The sequence below is a fragment of the Cherax quadricarinatus genome, chromosome 1, assembly GCF_038502225.1.
Source record: "Cherax quadricarinatus isolate ZL_2023a chromosome 1, ASM3850222v1, whole genome shotgun sequence".
NCBI classification, from domain to species: domain Eukaryota; kingdom Metazoa; phylum Arthropoda; class Malacostraca; order Decapoda; family Parastacidae; genus Cherax; species Cherax quadricarinatus.
Window position 1 is genome coordinate 93783750 of NC_091292.1, and position 17861 is coordinate 93801610.

At 44.7% G+C, this 17861-nt stretch overlaps 1 protein-coding gene across 3 annotated transcripts in view; it reads left to right on the forward strand.

The window, feature by feature from the left end:
• Positions 1 to 17861, forward strand: part of lilli (AF4/FMR2 family member lilliputian) — a 470466-nt gene that overhangs the window by 45146 nt on the left and 407459 nt on the right. The window contains exon 2 of one of the 3 annotated variants that reach the window (XM_070084351.1): positions 612 to 1095. In XM_070084351.1, coding sequence (XP_069940452.1) covers positions 949 to 1095 — 147 coding nt within the window. In that variant the 5' untranslated portion in view covers positions 612 to 948. Of the gene's footprint in view, positions 1 to 611; positions 1096 to 17861 lie in introns of those variants that run through there. The other 2 variants (XM_070084359.1, XM_070084377.1) reach the window with 2 other exon arrangements.

Here is a 17861-nt window from a genome sequence, read left to right on the forward strand (position 1 = left end):
CTGTATCAACTGTAGCTAGTGCTACTGTTGCTGTTAGGTAAGACACATATGCAACAGTTAGACAACTTTATTCCGAAACGTTTCGCCTACACAGTAGGCTTCTTCAGTCGAATACAGAAAGTAGGCAGGAACAGTAGAGATGTGAAGACGATGTAATCAGTCCATCACCCTTGTAGTCGTAGAATTTGAGGTTGTCAGTCCCTCGGCCTGGAGAAGTTCAGTTCCATAGTCAGTGGGGCTGCCACTGCTATTCCTGCTGTATCTGCCGCTGCTGTTGCTGTATCTGCTGGTGCTACTGTTGATGTATCTGCCGTTGTATGTGTGTATATATATATATATATATATATATATATATATATATATATATATATATATATATATGTGTGTGTGTGTGTGTGTGTGTGTGTGTATGTATGTGTGAAATGTTAAAACATTTTTTTCAAGCTACTTATTTGATAAATATAACAATATATAAACCTGAATACGAATAAATGGAGAAAGTAAGAACGAATTTAGAAACATATGAAGTTGATTCTTGAAAACGAGCGCCAGTGGTGTTCCCTGGAGGTTTTCAGTGAAATATGTCTAATTTGTTTTTTTTTTTTTACCAGGTGTAGAAGCAGGTGATAACAAACCTGTTAGTGTGTAATGGCAGGGTAAGAGGTGCAAGTGTGTGAGCTGTATTAGTGGCTAGCACTTGTAGCTTCCTGGCAGGGACCAATACCTAGTGCAGTGCGTACAGAAAAGTGCTTCACAAGTGTTGTAACCGGAGTTTAGTAGTTTAAAGTGTCTAAAGTGCTATAAGGAGGCTTCTTGCAGCATATAATGCTCGAGGGAAAGTGTAACTTGCAAGTATTTTTGTGAAAAGTTGTGATCGCTTCCACCATCTGTTATTCTTGGTTATGGGATAAAACCAAGTGGTGTGTTACTTGTGGTGTTGTGTGTGGGATGGTCACCTTAGTGCAGTGTTGGAGTAGTGATGTAGACGGGGCAGCGGAGGCGCCTGTGCACGGATGGCCTCTCAGGAATGGTCAACATGATCAACCGACCACAGCACTTAAGGTGGACCAACGACTTCATCAGGACCCACCAGAGGTAAGTCACCGTTCTCCATCATATACTCAGCCTCCTCCACCATGTGCAACAGTTGGGTATCTTATTGATGAAACGTTTCCCCTACACAGTAGGCTTCTTCAGTCAGATACGGAGGGAGCAGTAATAGTGAAATAAAGATAATGTAATCAGTCCATTAACCTTGGAGAAAAAGTGTCTGAGGTGGTCAGTCCCTCAGCCTGAATAGTTCAGCTCCATGAAGATGAACTAATACTTTACTATGGCTTCCTCTGTATTTGACTGAAGAAGCCTACTGGGCAGGCGAAATGTTTCATCAATAAAGATACCCAAGTGTTGTACATGTCTTAATCCTCAACTTGTCGGTATTTTATACCATTTCCAACATAGCTCCACTCCCTCTCCACTTCTTTCACTTCCTTTCCTCCTCCACTTCCCCTCCTCCTCCACTTCCCCTCCTCGTCCACTTCCCTTCCTCGTCCACTTCCCTTCCTCCTCCCAATAGCCTGTTGTCATTTTTTTTCATTCTTCCTCACTTTTTTTCCTCAGCCTCTACATTCACGTATCCACATCCTATGCCTTGGCTAGATGATTTCCTGGATAGGTATTAGAGCATTGGTAAGTCTAGAGAGAGGGAGGGGGTCAATATCGCATAGCTTAACTTTTATATAGGGAGGAAGGGGACGAGGTCACTGTCTCTGATGTTTACTGTGATGGCAGGGAACACCTGGGACACCTGGGAACACCTGGGGTGTATCTGACCGTTGAAAGCGGCAATAATGTTGACTGCCGCTAAGAAACACAACAAATGAGTTTTTTTTATATTAAAATATTCAAGCATCCTTTGGCCTACCCCAACTCGGTGCCAAACCCCATGTAAATAATAGGATCACGATTAAAGTGTTCTAACATGATGTACAAAGACTCTGATGAATATATTAGAGCTAATCTTATTCTCATAGGTTTCATTTTTACTTAATGTTCAAATAAATGCAAATTTAAATTCAGTACCAAAGCTCATTGCCGTGGCACCTCTGCCGTTTCTTCTCATAGCAGAAATAGATAAAAACACCCGTCAGAATTTGGTATGTGTACGAAATGGTATATAATACTGGTATTATATACCATTTCGTACACAACTTGTCAGACACTGCAACATCATGGAATCTTAATTCTGAGGACATGTACATAACCTTCACGACTACGACAACTACCTCTACAACTAACCCATCTCTTTGGGAAGGACCTACTTCCACTGGGGAATCCCGCCTACCAGTGAATATGCCCTCGTCTGCTACACCTGACGTTACTATATAAGCGCCAGGATTCTTTCTTCTGCTTCAGAATCTCCACGACTATGGTGCTGTTCGCACCTACTCCTAGGTTGAGGGACTGATTACCTCATCTTCTGTACATAGTTCTACTGTCTTCAAGTTATGTCCTAGAATTTGTATTGATAAAGCCACTGGATGGCGAAACGTCTACAATAAAGATACCCAGATGTTGCACATGTGTCTTACTCTCATCAGAATTTGGTATCATTATTTTCAGATGACACTGAACTAAGCATGGGAATCATTGCAGAAAGATATAAGCAGGGTTTTTCAGTGGGTACTGGAGAACAACATGACGTTCAGTGGTGATCAAGTTCCAGCTGCTCAGATATGGAAAGAAAGAAAAGAACTCCTGTATACTAAGCTCAAGAGGATCGTCAAATAGAACACCGTAAGAGCAATGTCACGACAGATAATGAAAATCTTCAAAACAAGGGAAATAGTGCCAGTGGTGATACTTTTAAGATCATTTGTGCTCTCTCATTTGGAATATTGCTCAGTGTTGACGACCCCGTTCAGGGCAGGAGAAATATCAGAGCTGGAACAGATACAGATATGATTTACGGCCAGCATATAAGCCAGTAAAGCATTTAAATTACTGGGAAGGTCTAAAGTTTTTAAATATGTACTCACTGGAGCGGTGGGGAGAGAGAGGGACATGATAATATACACTGTACACTACCATAACATACTGGAGCGAGAAAACATACTGGAAGAAAATGTAAAATAAACCCAGTGACAAACAGGGGTGCAGTGGGCACAATAAGGGAACACTGTATCAACATCTGTGGCCCCAGATTATTCACCATTTTACCAGAAGATATAAGAAACACTGCTGGAACAAGTGTAGAAGTCTTCAAGAGGAAACTGGACAGGCATTTTCATCAGATGCCAGATCAACCAGGCTGTGATGGATATGTGGGGCAGCGGGCCAGCAGCAGCAACATCTTGATTGACCAGGCAAGCGCCAGACGAAGTAGAAAAACCCTTCGAACACGTGAAAGGTATATCGGATGTAAAGGTGCTACCATATTCGATATAATAGTTACACAGCGGGAAGAAATAACTTATATTTCTCTGTCATATTCCATCAGGTAAGAGGGTGGTTATACTAAGTGAGGAAATTTGTTAGTCTGAGCTGGGTAACTTCGGGTGGGGGGGAGAGACAGAGAGACTAGGAAATAAACCCAATAACAAACAGGGGTGCAGTGGGCATAATAAGGGAACACTGTATCAACATCTGTGGTCTCAGATTATTCAACATTTTACCAGAAGATATAAGAAACACTGCTGGAACAAGTGTAAAAGTCTTCAAGAGGAAACTGGACAGGTATTTTCACCAGGCTATGATGATGCAGGAAATCCTGCATCACAAACCTACTGGAGTTCTATGACAGGGTGACGGCAGTAAGACAAGAGAGAGAGAGAGAGAGAGAGAGGTAGGTGGGTAGATTGCATTTTCTTGGACTGTAAGAAGGCGTCTGACACAGTTCCACACAAGAGATTAGTGCGGAAGCTGGAGGACCAGGCAGGGGTAACAGGGAAGGTACTACAGTGGATCAGGGAATACCTGTCAGGAAGACAACAGCGAGTCATGGTACGTGGCGAGGTGTCAGAGTGGGCGCCGGTAACGAGCGGGGTGCCACAAGGATCAGTCCTAGGGCCGGTGCTGTGAACGACATGACAGAAGGAATAGACTTCGAAGTGTCCCTGTTTGCAGATGATGTGAAGTTGATGAGAAGAATTCAGTCGGAAAAAGACCAGGCAAAACTACAAAGGGATCTGGACAGACTGCAGGCCTGGTCCAGAAACTGATTCCTGGAATTCAACCCCACTAAGTGCAAAGCCATGAAGATTGGGGAAGGACAAAGAAGACCACAGACAGAGTACAGTCTAGGGGGCCAGAGCTTACAAACCTCACTCAAGGGAAATGATTTTGGTGTGAGTATAACACCGGGAACATCTCCTGAGGCGCACATCAACCAAATAACTGCAGCAGCATATGGGCGCCTGGCAAACCTAAGAACAGCATTCCGACATCTAAATGAGGAGTCATTCAGGACCCTGTGCACTGTGTACGTTACGCCCGTATTGGAGTATGCGGCACCAGTTTGGAACCCTCACCTAGCCAGGCATGTAAGGAAACTAGATTATTATTAATTATTAAAATCAAGGGGGAAGCGCTAACCCCGGAGGATTATACAGCGCCTGGGGGGGATGTGGAAGGCATTCAGGCTTAATTCGGGGAACTGGAGCACAGATCCAATTCCCTAAATCAAGAGCCCCTCACCAACATCAAGGAACCTTCCTTGAGGGGAAGGAAACTAGAGAAAGTGCAGAGGTTAGCAACAAGACTGACGACACTGGAGGACAGGGGAGATAGGGGGGATATGATGGTAACATATAAAATACTGAGAGGAATCAACAAGGTGGACAGACAGGATGTTCCAGGGAGGGAACATAGCAACAAAGGGTCACAGTTGGAAACTGAAGGCTCCGATGAATCACAGAGATGCTTTTAATAAGTATTTCTCCACTCCCAGAGTTGTCAGGAAGTGGAATAGTCTGGGAAGTGATGTAGTGGAGGCAGGATCCATACATAGCTTTAAGAAGAGGTATGATAAGCTCACGGAGAAGGAAGAGTGACCTAGTAGCGACCAGTGAAAAGGCGGGGGCAGGAGCTGTTACTCGAACCCTGCAACCATAGCTATGTGAGAACGTACACACACACACACACACACACACACACACACACACACACACACACACACACACACACACACACACACACACACACACACACACACACACACACACACACACTGCATAAGAACCAAATCCAAGTCTCCTACCGGCTTAAGCCAATGACCCTACCTAGTCAGGTCAGGTCACGTTCACTTAAGGAAGGAGCACGGCATCAGACATAGTAGCACAAGTTAATCAGGTCCAACTCACACCCACTCCCTACCCACTCATGTATTTATCTAACCTATTTTTAAAACTACACGGTACTCTGGAGTTTGTTCCACTCATCCACAACTCTTACCAAACCAGTGCTTTCCCATATCCTTCCTGAATCTGAATTTTTCCAACTTAAAACCATTGTTGCGAGTCCTGTTTTGGCTAGATATTTTTAGCACGCTATTTATATCCCCTTTATGTATTCCTGTTTTCCATTTTTAAACACAAAAGTCAGATGAGTCACAGGGATGTTAGGAAGTACTTCTTCAGTCATAGAGTTGTCAGGAAGTGGAACAGTCTGGAGAGTGGTAGGTAAGACACATAGGCAACAAAAAAACCATACCCCCGGCCGGGATTGAACCCGCGGTCATAGAGTCTCAAAACTCCAGCCCGTCGCGTTAGCCACTAGACCAGCTAGCCACAATTACGATTTCTTAAGTCATGTTGACGGCAGTGAAGGGACTTGAACTAGAGTTCGTCACGGCCACGCTAGCTGGAGATTCGTCTGTAAAAACTTGCATTTGTGGTCACAGAGGTGCCTGTGCTAACTTTCCTATGGTGTAGAAATATACCTAGTTGGATGAATCTTATTGTGGCTAGCTGGTCTAGTGGCTAACGCGACGGGCTGGAGTTTTGAGACTCTATGACCGCGGGTTCAATCCCGGCCGGGGGTATGGTTTATTTGCAATCGTGTCATTACGATTTCTTAAGACATAGGCAACAGTTAGGCAACTTTATTCCGAAACGTTTCGCCTACACAGTAGGCTTCTTCAGTCGAATACAGAAAGTAGGCAGGAACAGTAGAGATGTGAAGACGATGTAATCAGTCCATCACCCTTGAAGTCGTAGAATTTGAGGTTGTCAGTCCCTCAGCCTGGAGAAGTTCAGTTCCATAGTCAGGAACTGAACTTGGAACTGAACTTCTATGGAACTGAACTGACTATGGAACTGAACTTCTCCAGGCTGAGGGACTAACAACCTCAAATTCTACGACTTCAAGGGTGATGGACTGATTACATCGTCTTCACATCTCTACTGTTCCTGCCTACTTTCTGTATTCGACTGAAGAAGCCTACTGTGTAGGCGAAACGTTTCGGAATAAAGTTGCCTAACTGTTGCCTATGTGTCTTACCTACCAACCTGTCGGTATTGTATACCATTTTGATGTTCAGTCTGGAGAGTGATGTAGTGGAGGCAGGATCCATACATAGCTTTAGGGAGAGGTACGATAAAACTCATGGAACAGAGAGAGTGGACCTAGTAACGACCAGTGAAGAGGTGGGGCCGGAGCTGTGGATCGACCCCTGCAACCACAAATAGGTAACAACACACGCACAGGTAAGGACACAGATAGAGGGAAGAAGGGAGGAAGTAAAGGTAGACAGGGAATGTGGTTTTAAGAGAGCGGGGGGGGGGGGGGTAGGCGTGAGAGGTGTTGAGAGGACACGCCACAGGGTGTTAACCAGCCCCAGGTGTGGACGGTGGTCAACCCGGAATGTAGGCTTCAGGGGTCATATTCACTCCTTATACAAAGCTAGTCACTATAACCAGCATGTTTTACTTGTTCATCCAGGTGTTAGGGTGATATGTGATCACACCTGCATATCTAGATATATGTATGTAGGATCAGTCTGGTGTGACGGCTTTTTAATGAAATAGGGTAATACTAAGAGTTGTGTGGCCCTATATACACGCTATGTACTAAGTATATGGTTCTGTGTTTATATACTCACTCTAGGAATTAAAGTAGTATTGACATTAGTGATATGTGTAGGAGTCTGTATGTATGTTTAGTATTCTTATACTCTGGAAATATAGAATAAAAATAGGTTCTTCACAAATAAAAGAATTAAATTATGTATTAAGACAGCAGTGACGCATTTAAACCAGATTAATTGAAATTTGGAATGAACACAAGAAAACGCTGGTTTGACCGGAATTGTAGGCGAGTGAAACAAACTGCCAAGTTGAGTTATTGGAACTAAGAGTTCATAGCTCTAAGGAGAGGTTATTCAGGTCCTGGCTTGAGTACCTTCCTAGCATACCTTTTTATTTTTTATATAACTTTGATGAGTTCCGAGAGTTTTTCTACTCCCGGAGCCCGGCCATGGGCCAGACTCGTCTGGTGCTTGCTTGGTCAACCAGGCTGTTGCTGGCTCGCAGCCCCACATATCCATCACAGCCTGGCCAGGAAGCCTACCGCAGTGCTCTATTTTTATGATTTTATATCCGTGTCGGGGACAACAAGCTCTTGGGTTATGGAGGCCACCATAGCTGCCCACTGACTCACCTATCCAGTTAGTTGCTGTGACTTGTGGAGTGTTGCTGACTGTGGAGCACGGTTTAATTGCCCACTGCTTTGGCCTTTTACCCGAGAGACCTCGTGGAAATTTTAGGGGTCTTTTTTGTTGCTGACAGTTTAATGCCTGTGATGGATATAGCCTGGTTGACCAAGCAAGCACCAGACGAGTCTGGCCCATGGCCAGATATATATATATATATATATATATATATATATATATATATATATATATATATATATATATATATATATATATATATATATATATAGTGCACGTTTAAATTGTGAATAATTATTTGTGTTGTGTTTTTTTATGGTAGTGATAAAGTTGAAACTTATTAAAGGTATACCAAAGGTAAGGATTGGTGATGGACCTGGCCGCGGGGGCGATGACCCCTGGAACAGCCTCCAGGTAGTCTCCACGTATGTAGGTTCGTGTTTACTTTTTATTTTTTACTAAAAGCATTTAGTGATGTCATAGGTCAAAGGACCCAACACTACCTGGAGTCTAACTGGAGGTTGTTCCGGGTGCCAACGCTCCCACGCCCCGGTTCCCGACCACGCCTCCCGGTGAATCAGGACCTGATTAACCAAGCTGTTACTGCTGGCCGCATGTAATCCAACGTATGAGCCACAGCCCGGCTGATCGGGCACTGACTTTAGGTATCTGTTCAAGATTGAGACACTTATGCAGCATATGGAAATCTTTATTCAGGAAACGTTTCGGCGAAACGTTTCCTGAATAAAGATTTCCATATGCTGCATAAGTGTCTCAATCTTCAACTTGTCGGTTTTTCAAACCATTCATCACACAGGTATCTGTTCAGTTCCTTCTTGAAAACAGCCAGGGATCTGATAATTCCCCTTGTTTATAATGGGAGACTATGAAACATTTATGGGTTCCAGACAGTGAGTGTTTTCTTGCTGTACTCATGGTACCCATGGTTTTCATTGGGGTTATGCGCCTTCGTCTGCCTTGAATGGGGTTGTTAGTGTGCAGCAATATTCCAACCTAGGTGGAACAAGTGACTTAAAGAGGATCATCATTGGAATGACATCCCTTGTTTTGAAGGTTTATCATTATCCATCCTATCATTTTCTTGGCAGATGTGATAGTGACACTGTTGTGATCCTTTAGTCTGAGATCCTCTGACATTAACAATGTGTTGACTTTAGTAACCAAAGAACACCCGTATGTCACAATTAAACCACATGTAGTGGTTGTGGTGTGCCGGGTGGAGCACTGTTTATTGTAGTCTGGGCTGTGTGAGGTTGGGGGTAACGTAAGAACATAAAGAAGGAACACTGCAGCAGGCCTACTGGCCCATGCGAGGTAGGTCCAAGTCTCCTACCAGCTTAAGCCAATGCCCCAACCTAGTCAGGGGAGGTCACATTTACTTAAGGAAGGAACACGACAACTGACCTAGTAGCACAAGCTAGTCAGGTCCAACTCACACCCACTCATGTATTTATCTAACCTTTTTTTAAAACTACACAACGTTTTAGCCTCAATAACTGTACTTGGGAGTTTGTTCCACTCATCCACAACTCTATTACCAAACCAGTGCTTTCCTATATCCTTCCTGAATCTGAATTTTTCCAACTTAAAACCATTGCTAAGAGTCCTGTCTAGGCTAGATATTTTCAGCACGTTATTTACATCCTATCTTCCATTTATACACCTCAATCATATCCCCCCCTAATTCTACGCCTTTCTAGAGAGTGCAGATTCAGGGACCTTAGTCTATCCTCATAGGGAAGATTTCTGATACATGGGATCAACTTTGTCATCCTCCTTTGTATGTTTTCCAGAGCATTTATATCCATTCTGTAATACGGTGACCAGAACTGTGCAGCATAATCTAAATGTGGTCTAACCAAGTATATATAGAGTTGAAGAACGACCTGAGGACTCCTATTATTTATGCTTCTTGATATGAAGCCAAGGATTCTGTTAGCTTTATTGCGAACACTTATGCACTGTTGTCTTGGTTTCAGATTACTGCTAACCAGGACTCCTAAATCTTTTTCGCAATCCGTAATATTAAGATCGACATTATTTAGTTTATATGTGGTATGGTTATTTTCCTGTCCAACATTTAGAACTTTGCATTTGTCCATATTAAACTGCATCTGCCACTTCTCCGACCACTGCATCAGTTTATTCAAATCTTCCTGGAGTGCTCTAATGTCCTCGTCAAAATGAATTCGACGGCCTATTTTGGTGTCATCGGCAAACTTGCTTATGTCGCTCTTTATACCCTCATCTATGTCGTTTATGTAGATTGTGAACAACAGGGGGCCCAGCACTGACCCCTGTGGAACACCGCTCGTGACGCTTCCCCACTCTGATTTCTCCCCATTTATGCAAACTCTCTGCTGCCTATTTGTCAACCATGCCTCTATCCAGGAAAAAATTTCTCCTCCTATTCCATGTGCCTTAATTTTCCTCAATAGTCTCTGATGTGGGACCCTGTCAAACGCCTTACTGAAGTCCATATACACAATATCATATTCATTACTATGATCTACCTCCTCAAATACCTTAGTGAAAAAAGTTAATAAATTCGTAAGGCAGGAATGCCCTTTTGTAAAACCATGCTGAGATTCGTTGATTAATTTGTGCTTTTCAAGGTGGCTACGAACTGCCTCGGCAATTATTGATTCCATAAATTTTCCCACAATGGAAGTTAGGCTTATTGGTCTATAGTTCGAAGCTAAGGACCTGTCACCTGCTTTGAAAATAGGTATCACATTTGCCATTTTCCACTTATCTGGCACCATGCCAGTCTGTAGCGATAAATTGAAAAGATTAGCCAGAGGTTTGCTAAGCTTCTCTTTACATTCCTTTAGAACCCTTGCATACAGTTCATCAGGGCCTGGGGATTTGTTAGGTTTTAATTTATCAATTTGCCTAAGAACCATGTCAGTAGTGACCCTAATCGTGCATAGTTTATCATCCTGTTCTACATAATTTATTATTTCTGGAATATCGCTATCTTCCTGAGTAAAAACTGAGAGGAAGTATGTGTTAAAAATTCTACACATTTCCTTATCACTGTCTGTGAGCTGACCAGAGTAACTGGTGTCTGGGGTCACAGATTTTGCAAAGGTATTTGACAGATGTGACTCTGTACCACCACCAAGTACCAGATCAACCGGGCTGTGATGAATGTGTGATCCGGCAGGCTGCCAACAGCAACAACAATAGCCTTTGTAGATGAATGGTTCAGAGAACCGACATGTTGATAAATTAGACACATGTGCAACTCTTGGGTATCTTTATTGAGGAAACGTTTCGCCACACAGTGGCTTCATCAGTCCATACATAGGAGAAACTTGAAGAACAGGAGGAGAATGAGGTAATCAGTCCCTCAACCTTGAGTCGATGTGTTCAGTCCATCAATCTTGAGTAGAATACGGCATATGAGCGGAGAAGCAGCTTATAAACCGTATGGCAGGAGAGGTGCAGCAGTCATAGGTGGTGTCACATTTGTTCAATGTGGAAGTAGGTCGTGCCCAAGAATTAGGCAAGCGAAGAATTCCTAAGTATTAAGATCCCAAGAAGTTGCAGTCTGATGGACTGAACACATCGACTCAAGGTTGAGGGACTGATTACCTCATTCTCCTCCTGTTCTTCAAGTTTCTCCTATGTATGGACTGTGCAAGAAAGGTATAAAATACCGACAAATTTGAAAGTTAAGACACATGTGCAACATCTGGATATCTTTATTGTAGACGTTTCGCCATCCAGTGGCTTTATCAATACAGATTCTAGGACATAATAGGAAGACAGTAGAACTATATACAAAAGATGAGGTAATCAGTCCCTCGGCCTTGGAGTTCGTGTTCACAGCATCGTGGTGGAGGAGAATCTGGAGCAAAGGCAAGAAGACTGGCGGTTATATAGGCGTCAGTGGATAAGGACGGGCAGCAGACGAGGGCATAGTCACTGGTAGGCGGGATTTCCCAGTGGAAGTAGGTCCTTCCCAAGGAGATGGGTTAGTTGCTGCAGCCGTGAAGAAGGTCTAGTAGATTACCTCATCTTTTGTATATAGTTCTACTGTCTTCCTATTATGTCCTAGAATCTGTATTGATAAAGCCACTGGATGGCGAAACGTCTACAATAAAGATATCCAGATGTTGCACGTGTGTCTTAACTTTCATATTGTCGGTATTTTATACCTTTCTTGCACAACTTGTCAGACACTGCAATATCATGGAATCTTGGTTCAGAGGACATCTGCAAGACCTTCTTCACGGCTGCTGCAACTAACCCATCTCTTTGGGAAGGACCTACTTCCACTGGGGAATCCCGCCTACCAGTGACTATGCCCTCGTCTGCTGCCCGTCCCTATCCACTGACGCCTATATAACCGCCAGTCTTCTTGCTTTTGAACATTAAAATGGTATAAAATACCGACAGATTGCTAGGTAAGACACATATGCAACAGTTAGGTATCTTTATTTCGAAACGTTTCGCCTACTCAGTAGGCTTCTTCAGTTGAGTACAGAAAAGTTGATAGAAGCAGAAGAGACTTGAAGACGATGTAATCAGTCCATCACCCTTAAAGTTTTGAGGTGGTCAGTCCCTCAGTCTGGAGAAGAGCATTGTTCCAAAGTTCCAGATTCTCCTCCACCACGATGCTGTGAACACTAACTCCAAGGCCGAGGGACTGATTACCTCATCTTTTGTATATAGTTCTACTGTCTTCCTATTATGTCCTAGAATCTGTATTGATAAAGCCACTGGATGGCGAAACGTCTACAATAAAGATATCCAGATGTTGCACATGTGTGTCAACTTTCATATGTATGGACTGATGAAGCCACTGTGTGGCAAAACGTTTCCTCAATAAAGATACCCAAGAGTTGCACATGTGTCTAATTTATCAGCAATAGCCTTGTAGACCAGACATTCAACAGAGAGGCCTGGCCTCGGGCTGGGCCGCGAGAGTAGGAAAACTCCCGATTCAGATCACAGGTAAATCACATAGGTTAATGAGGAGGAGGAGGAGGAACTCATAACGAGTACAGAAGGTAAAATGCTGGCAGACCATCTCACGGAACTTAAGAAACGGGCATAAGACTTAGGAATAGTGATGTCAGATGATGTGTCATTTAGAGAACACAACAAAAATTGGAGAATGATGACAGTAAATAATACTAATAATAAAAAGAAGAGAAATAACGTCACTTGTGTTCTCATGTTTAGAATAGCACAAGAGAAATATCAAAGGTGGTAAACGTACAGAGCTTGTTTACTGCTCGCATAGTCAATAAATCATGAAAACTTTGGAAACACGTCAGTGTATTTGGAACGTACTTTTTGGAGTGAAGGTGAAATAACTGATACTTGGAAGATGTTGCAGGGCCTGGTCCAAAATTTACACACCAGCGTGACTTACTGGAGTGAATGATGGGGGAGAAAGATTAAAAAAGAAAACTCTTGAAAACCAGGAAAGTCATGGGCACAAGAGAACACTGAACGTCCATATCCAAAACCCTTCAATCTTCTACCAGCAGATCAACCAGGCTGTGATGGCTTGTTGCCAGCGGAGCCGTTAACAGCAACTACTTGGTCGAGCAGGCAATTAGCATGGTTGCCTGGACCAAGCCGGGCTGCGAGGGAAGAAAAAAACCTTGGAATCACTTACAGGTATATCACAGGACAGAGGTGGTGTTGATTACAGCAAACAACCATACATGATCAGCTGATTCACTCCATCCCCTGCCTCTTCCTTCGATCTCATCTATCGTGTATTCAGATCGGATCGATTTATATTCAGAATTAATATACGGCATTTTTTTTTTGGCAATAGAGAGGCTGAGTGGAACATGAAAGCCTGCACTTAGTAGATTTTAAAGTTGGTTATTACGATACATGAGTGGGAATGTTATGCGTGCACGCAGAACCTGCCTAGCATGGGGAGGTAGGCTTCTTTCATTCCTTCTAACTCTTTAGGGCTGTGACTACCTCCAGAGCCACCCTGCACCCGAAAATACCACCCAACCTTCACTAGTCACCTCAAAAGAGAAAACGGTGCAAATATCCGGGACACAAAACTTTCCAGACTCTCGTCTGCCATGGAATTCATTTCTCTCTCTCTCTCTCTCTCTTCCACCTCCCTCTCCCTCCTTCCTCCCCTGTCTCCCTCCCTCCCTCCCCATTCATTTCTTTCCTTCCATCACTCCTTACCTTCTCTACGAGAAGAAACTTATGTATTATAGTGTACACAATTATTGTGTGCTGTTAACCTATTCTGTATGATTGTGGGTACACTATCGTGTGTTGCTGTCTTACAGACCTGGAGTCGCTTCCCTGACCCGGTCCCAGACTAGGCCTCCTTGTTACTGGCCTATGATATACCATTGATGAGTTTCGAGAGTTTTTCTACTCCCTGAGCCCTGCCTCGTCTTTGTTGCTTGCATAGTCAACCTGGCTGTTGCTGCTGGCGGCCCTCTAACCTACATATCCATCATATACTGGTTGATCTGCATCCATCACTTGTTGATTGATATGACACCTGGTGAAAATACTTATCCAGTTTCCTCTTGAAGACTTCTACACTTGTCCCAGCAGTGTTTTTGATATCTTCTGGTAAGATGTTGAATAGTCTGGGACCATGGATGCTAATACAGTGTTCCCTTATTGTGCCCACAGCTCTCCTGCTTTTCACTGGGTTTATGTTACATTTCCTCCCATATCTCCTACTCTGGTATGTTTTGGTAGAATGCAGATTTGGGACAAGGCTCTCAAGACTTTCCAGTTTTTCATCGTGAAGCCTGGTCATGGACCGGGCCGCGGGGGCGTTGACCCCCGGAACTCCCTTCAGGTAAGTAGGAAGGCCTGATCGATCAAGCTGTTAGTGTATGTCGCCGGCCGTCCAACATTTGCACCACAATCCCGTTGATCAGGAACTATTATGAGGAATCTGTCGAGTTCTCTTTTGAAGATAGCTAGGTGTTTGTTGGCAATGTTTCTTATGCATGAAGGAAGGTTGTTGAAGTGTCGTGATAGATACAGTGCACAGTGGAAACAGCTAGCAATGTTTCTTTGTCATATCTTGGTACACAGGATGGGCATCATACATCAGGTGATGTAATGTGTCAGTCTGTAGTGGGAGACTTAAGTACAGCGACAAGGATTATAGTCAAGAATTTAATAGTGCACGCTATGTTAAATCACAGTAACTGTGTATATCTTGTTAATGCTTACTAGGAAGAAATCCCGAGAAGAGTCATTTTCATGGATGTTTGGCCCACTGGACAGATTATTGGAGTGTTGTCCAACAATGTACTACTAGTGGTGGTCTGAAGGAACACTCCTGGCAGCCACCCAGGGTACGGGCAGACCTGACCAGTGGTCGGAGTCTGCGATTCCTGATAACTGTGTCCCGCATACTCACCCTCCCACCTGGGGACGGAGCACCACTCAACATCAAGTTAATAAGACAGTTGTGCAGCAGTTAGGTATCTTTATTCCGAAACTTTTTGCCTACACAGTAGTCTTCTTCAGTCGAGTACAGAGGAGGAGGCAACAGAGATTTAGAGACGATGTAATCAGTCCATCACCCATGAAGACTTAGTTTTGAGCTGGTCAGTCCCTCAGCCTGGAGAAGGTTGTCTACAATGTTCCAGAAATATGTAGCAAAATTCCTCTCCAGACTGAGGGACTGACCACCTCAAAACTACGTCTTGGAGGGTACGGGCTGATTATACCGTCTCTGCATCTGCTTCCTCTGTACTCGACTGAAGAAACCTTCTGTATAGACGAAACGTTTCAGAATAAAGATGCCTAACTGTTGCACATGTGTGTTAGCAACTTGTCGGTAGTATATACCATTATCATAGTCAACATCCAGTTGTATCTACTCAACTTCTCCATCTTCACTTCAGAATATATTGTGGTTAATACGATGTAATGTAAGTTTTTCTTTTACGGGGTGAAGGAGTTAGGCAGTGGTTGGCCTCGGTCCCGTGATGGACGCGCACGGCCTCAGTGAACAAGTCATCTATGACTAACACCAACCTCACTACACACTTTCCCTGACCACTGAAGTAACTCCTTCCCCCCCCTCTCTCTCTCCCTCCCCCACTCTCCCTTCCCCTCCCACCTCCCTCCCCCTCACTCCCTCCTCTCTCTCCCTCTCCTTCCTCTCGCTTCCTCCTCCGCATCATTTCCCCCCGTATCTCTTCCTATCTCTTTCTTCTCTTCCTTAATTTCTTCTTCCTTTATCTCATTTTCTTTCATTATGTCTGTTCGTTCTCTTCACTTCTCCTTTCCATCACGTTTTTTCTGTTCTCAAGCTCCCATCTCTTAGTCTCCTGCAGCTGGTTCTGCAGACTCCCGACCTACCTTCCTGCAGCTGGTCCTACAGGACTCCCAACCTACCTTCCTGCAGTTGGTTCTGCAGGACTCCTGATCTACCTTCCTGCAGTTGTTCCTGCGGGACTCCCGACCTACCTTTCTGCAGGACTCCCGATCTACCTCCCTGTAGCTGGTCCTGCAGGACTCCCGACATCTTTTCCTGCAGCTGGTTCTGCAGGACTCCCAACCTACCTTACCTGGAGGTTATTCCGGGGATCAACGCCCCCGCGGCCCGGTCCATGACCAGGCCTCCCGATGGATCAGGGCCTGATCAACTAGGCTGTTACTGCTGGCCGCACACAGTCCGACGTACGAGCCACAGCCCGGCTGATCCGGCACCGACTTTAGGTATCTGTCCAGCTCTCTTTTGAAGGCAGCCAGGGGTTTATTGGCAATTCCCCTAATGCTTGATGGGAGGCTGTTGAACAGTTTTGGGCCCCGGACACTTATGGTGTTTTCTCTTAGTGTACCAATGGCGCCCCTACTTTTTATTGGCGGCATTTTGCATCGCCTGCCCAGTCTTTTACTTTCGTAGGGAGTGATTTCTGTGTGCAGATTTGGGACCATTCCTTCCAAGATTTTCCAAGTGTAGATTATGATATATCTCTCCCTCCTGCGTTCCAACGAGTACAAGTCAAGTGCTTCCAAGCGTTCCCAGTAGTTAAGGTGCTTGACAGAACTTATACGTGCAGTAAAGGATCTCTGTACACTCTATAGATCTGCGATTTCACCTGCTTTGTATGGAGATGTACAGCAGTATTCCAGCCTAGAGAGAACAAGTGATTTGAAAAGGATCATCATGGGCTTGGCATCTCTCGTTCCTGCAGTTGGTTCTGCAGGACTCCCGATCTACCTTCCTGCAGCTGGTTCTGCAGGCTCCCGACCTACCTTCCTGCAGCTGGTCCTACAGGATTCCCGACCTACCTTCCTGCAGCTGGTTCTGCAGGATTCCCGACCTACCTTCCTACAGCTGGTTCTGCAGGACTCCTGACCTACCTTCCTGCAGTTGGTCCTGCGGGACTCCCGACCTACCTTTCTGCAGGGCTCCCGATCTACCTTCCTGTAGCTGGTCCTGCAGGACTCCCGACATCCTTTCCTGCAGCTGGTTCTGCAGGATTCCCAACCTACCTTCCTGCAGTTGGTTCTGCAGGACTCCCGATCTACCTTCCTGCAGCTGGTTCTGCAGGATTCCCGACCTACCTTCCTGCAGCTGGTTCTGCAGGATTCCCGACCTACCTTCCTGCAGTTGGTCCTGCGGGACTCTCGACCTACCTTTCTGCAGGGCTCCCGACCTACCTTCCTGTAGCTGGTCCTGCAGGACTCTCAACCTACCTTCCTGCAGTTGGTTCTACAGGACTCCCGATCTACCTTCCTGCAGCTGGTTCTGCAGGATTCCCGACCTTCCTTCCTGCAGCTGGTTCTGCAGGATTCCCGACCTACCTTCCTGCAGCTGGTTCTGCAGGATTTCCGACCTACCTTCCTGCAGCTGGTTCTGCAGGACTCCCGACCTACCTTCCTGCAGTTGGTTCTGCAGAATTCCCGACCTACCTAATCGGTCTGAGGATCGACGACCCAAATGATTTCTTCATGAATGAGCCTCAAAACTCCATAAATGTATGCCAGATTTCCGACATTAACCTAACTCCGATAGATTTCGAGAAAGCCATTGACAAAATGCCCATGCACTCAGCCCCGGGCCCAGACTCGTGGAACTATGTTTTCATTAAGAACTGCAAGAAACCCCTCTCGCGTGCCCTAAGTACACTATGGAGGAGGAGCTTGGACATGGGTGAAATTCCACAGTCACTTAAAACAACGGATA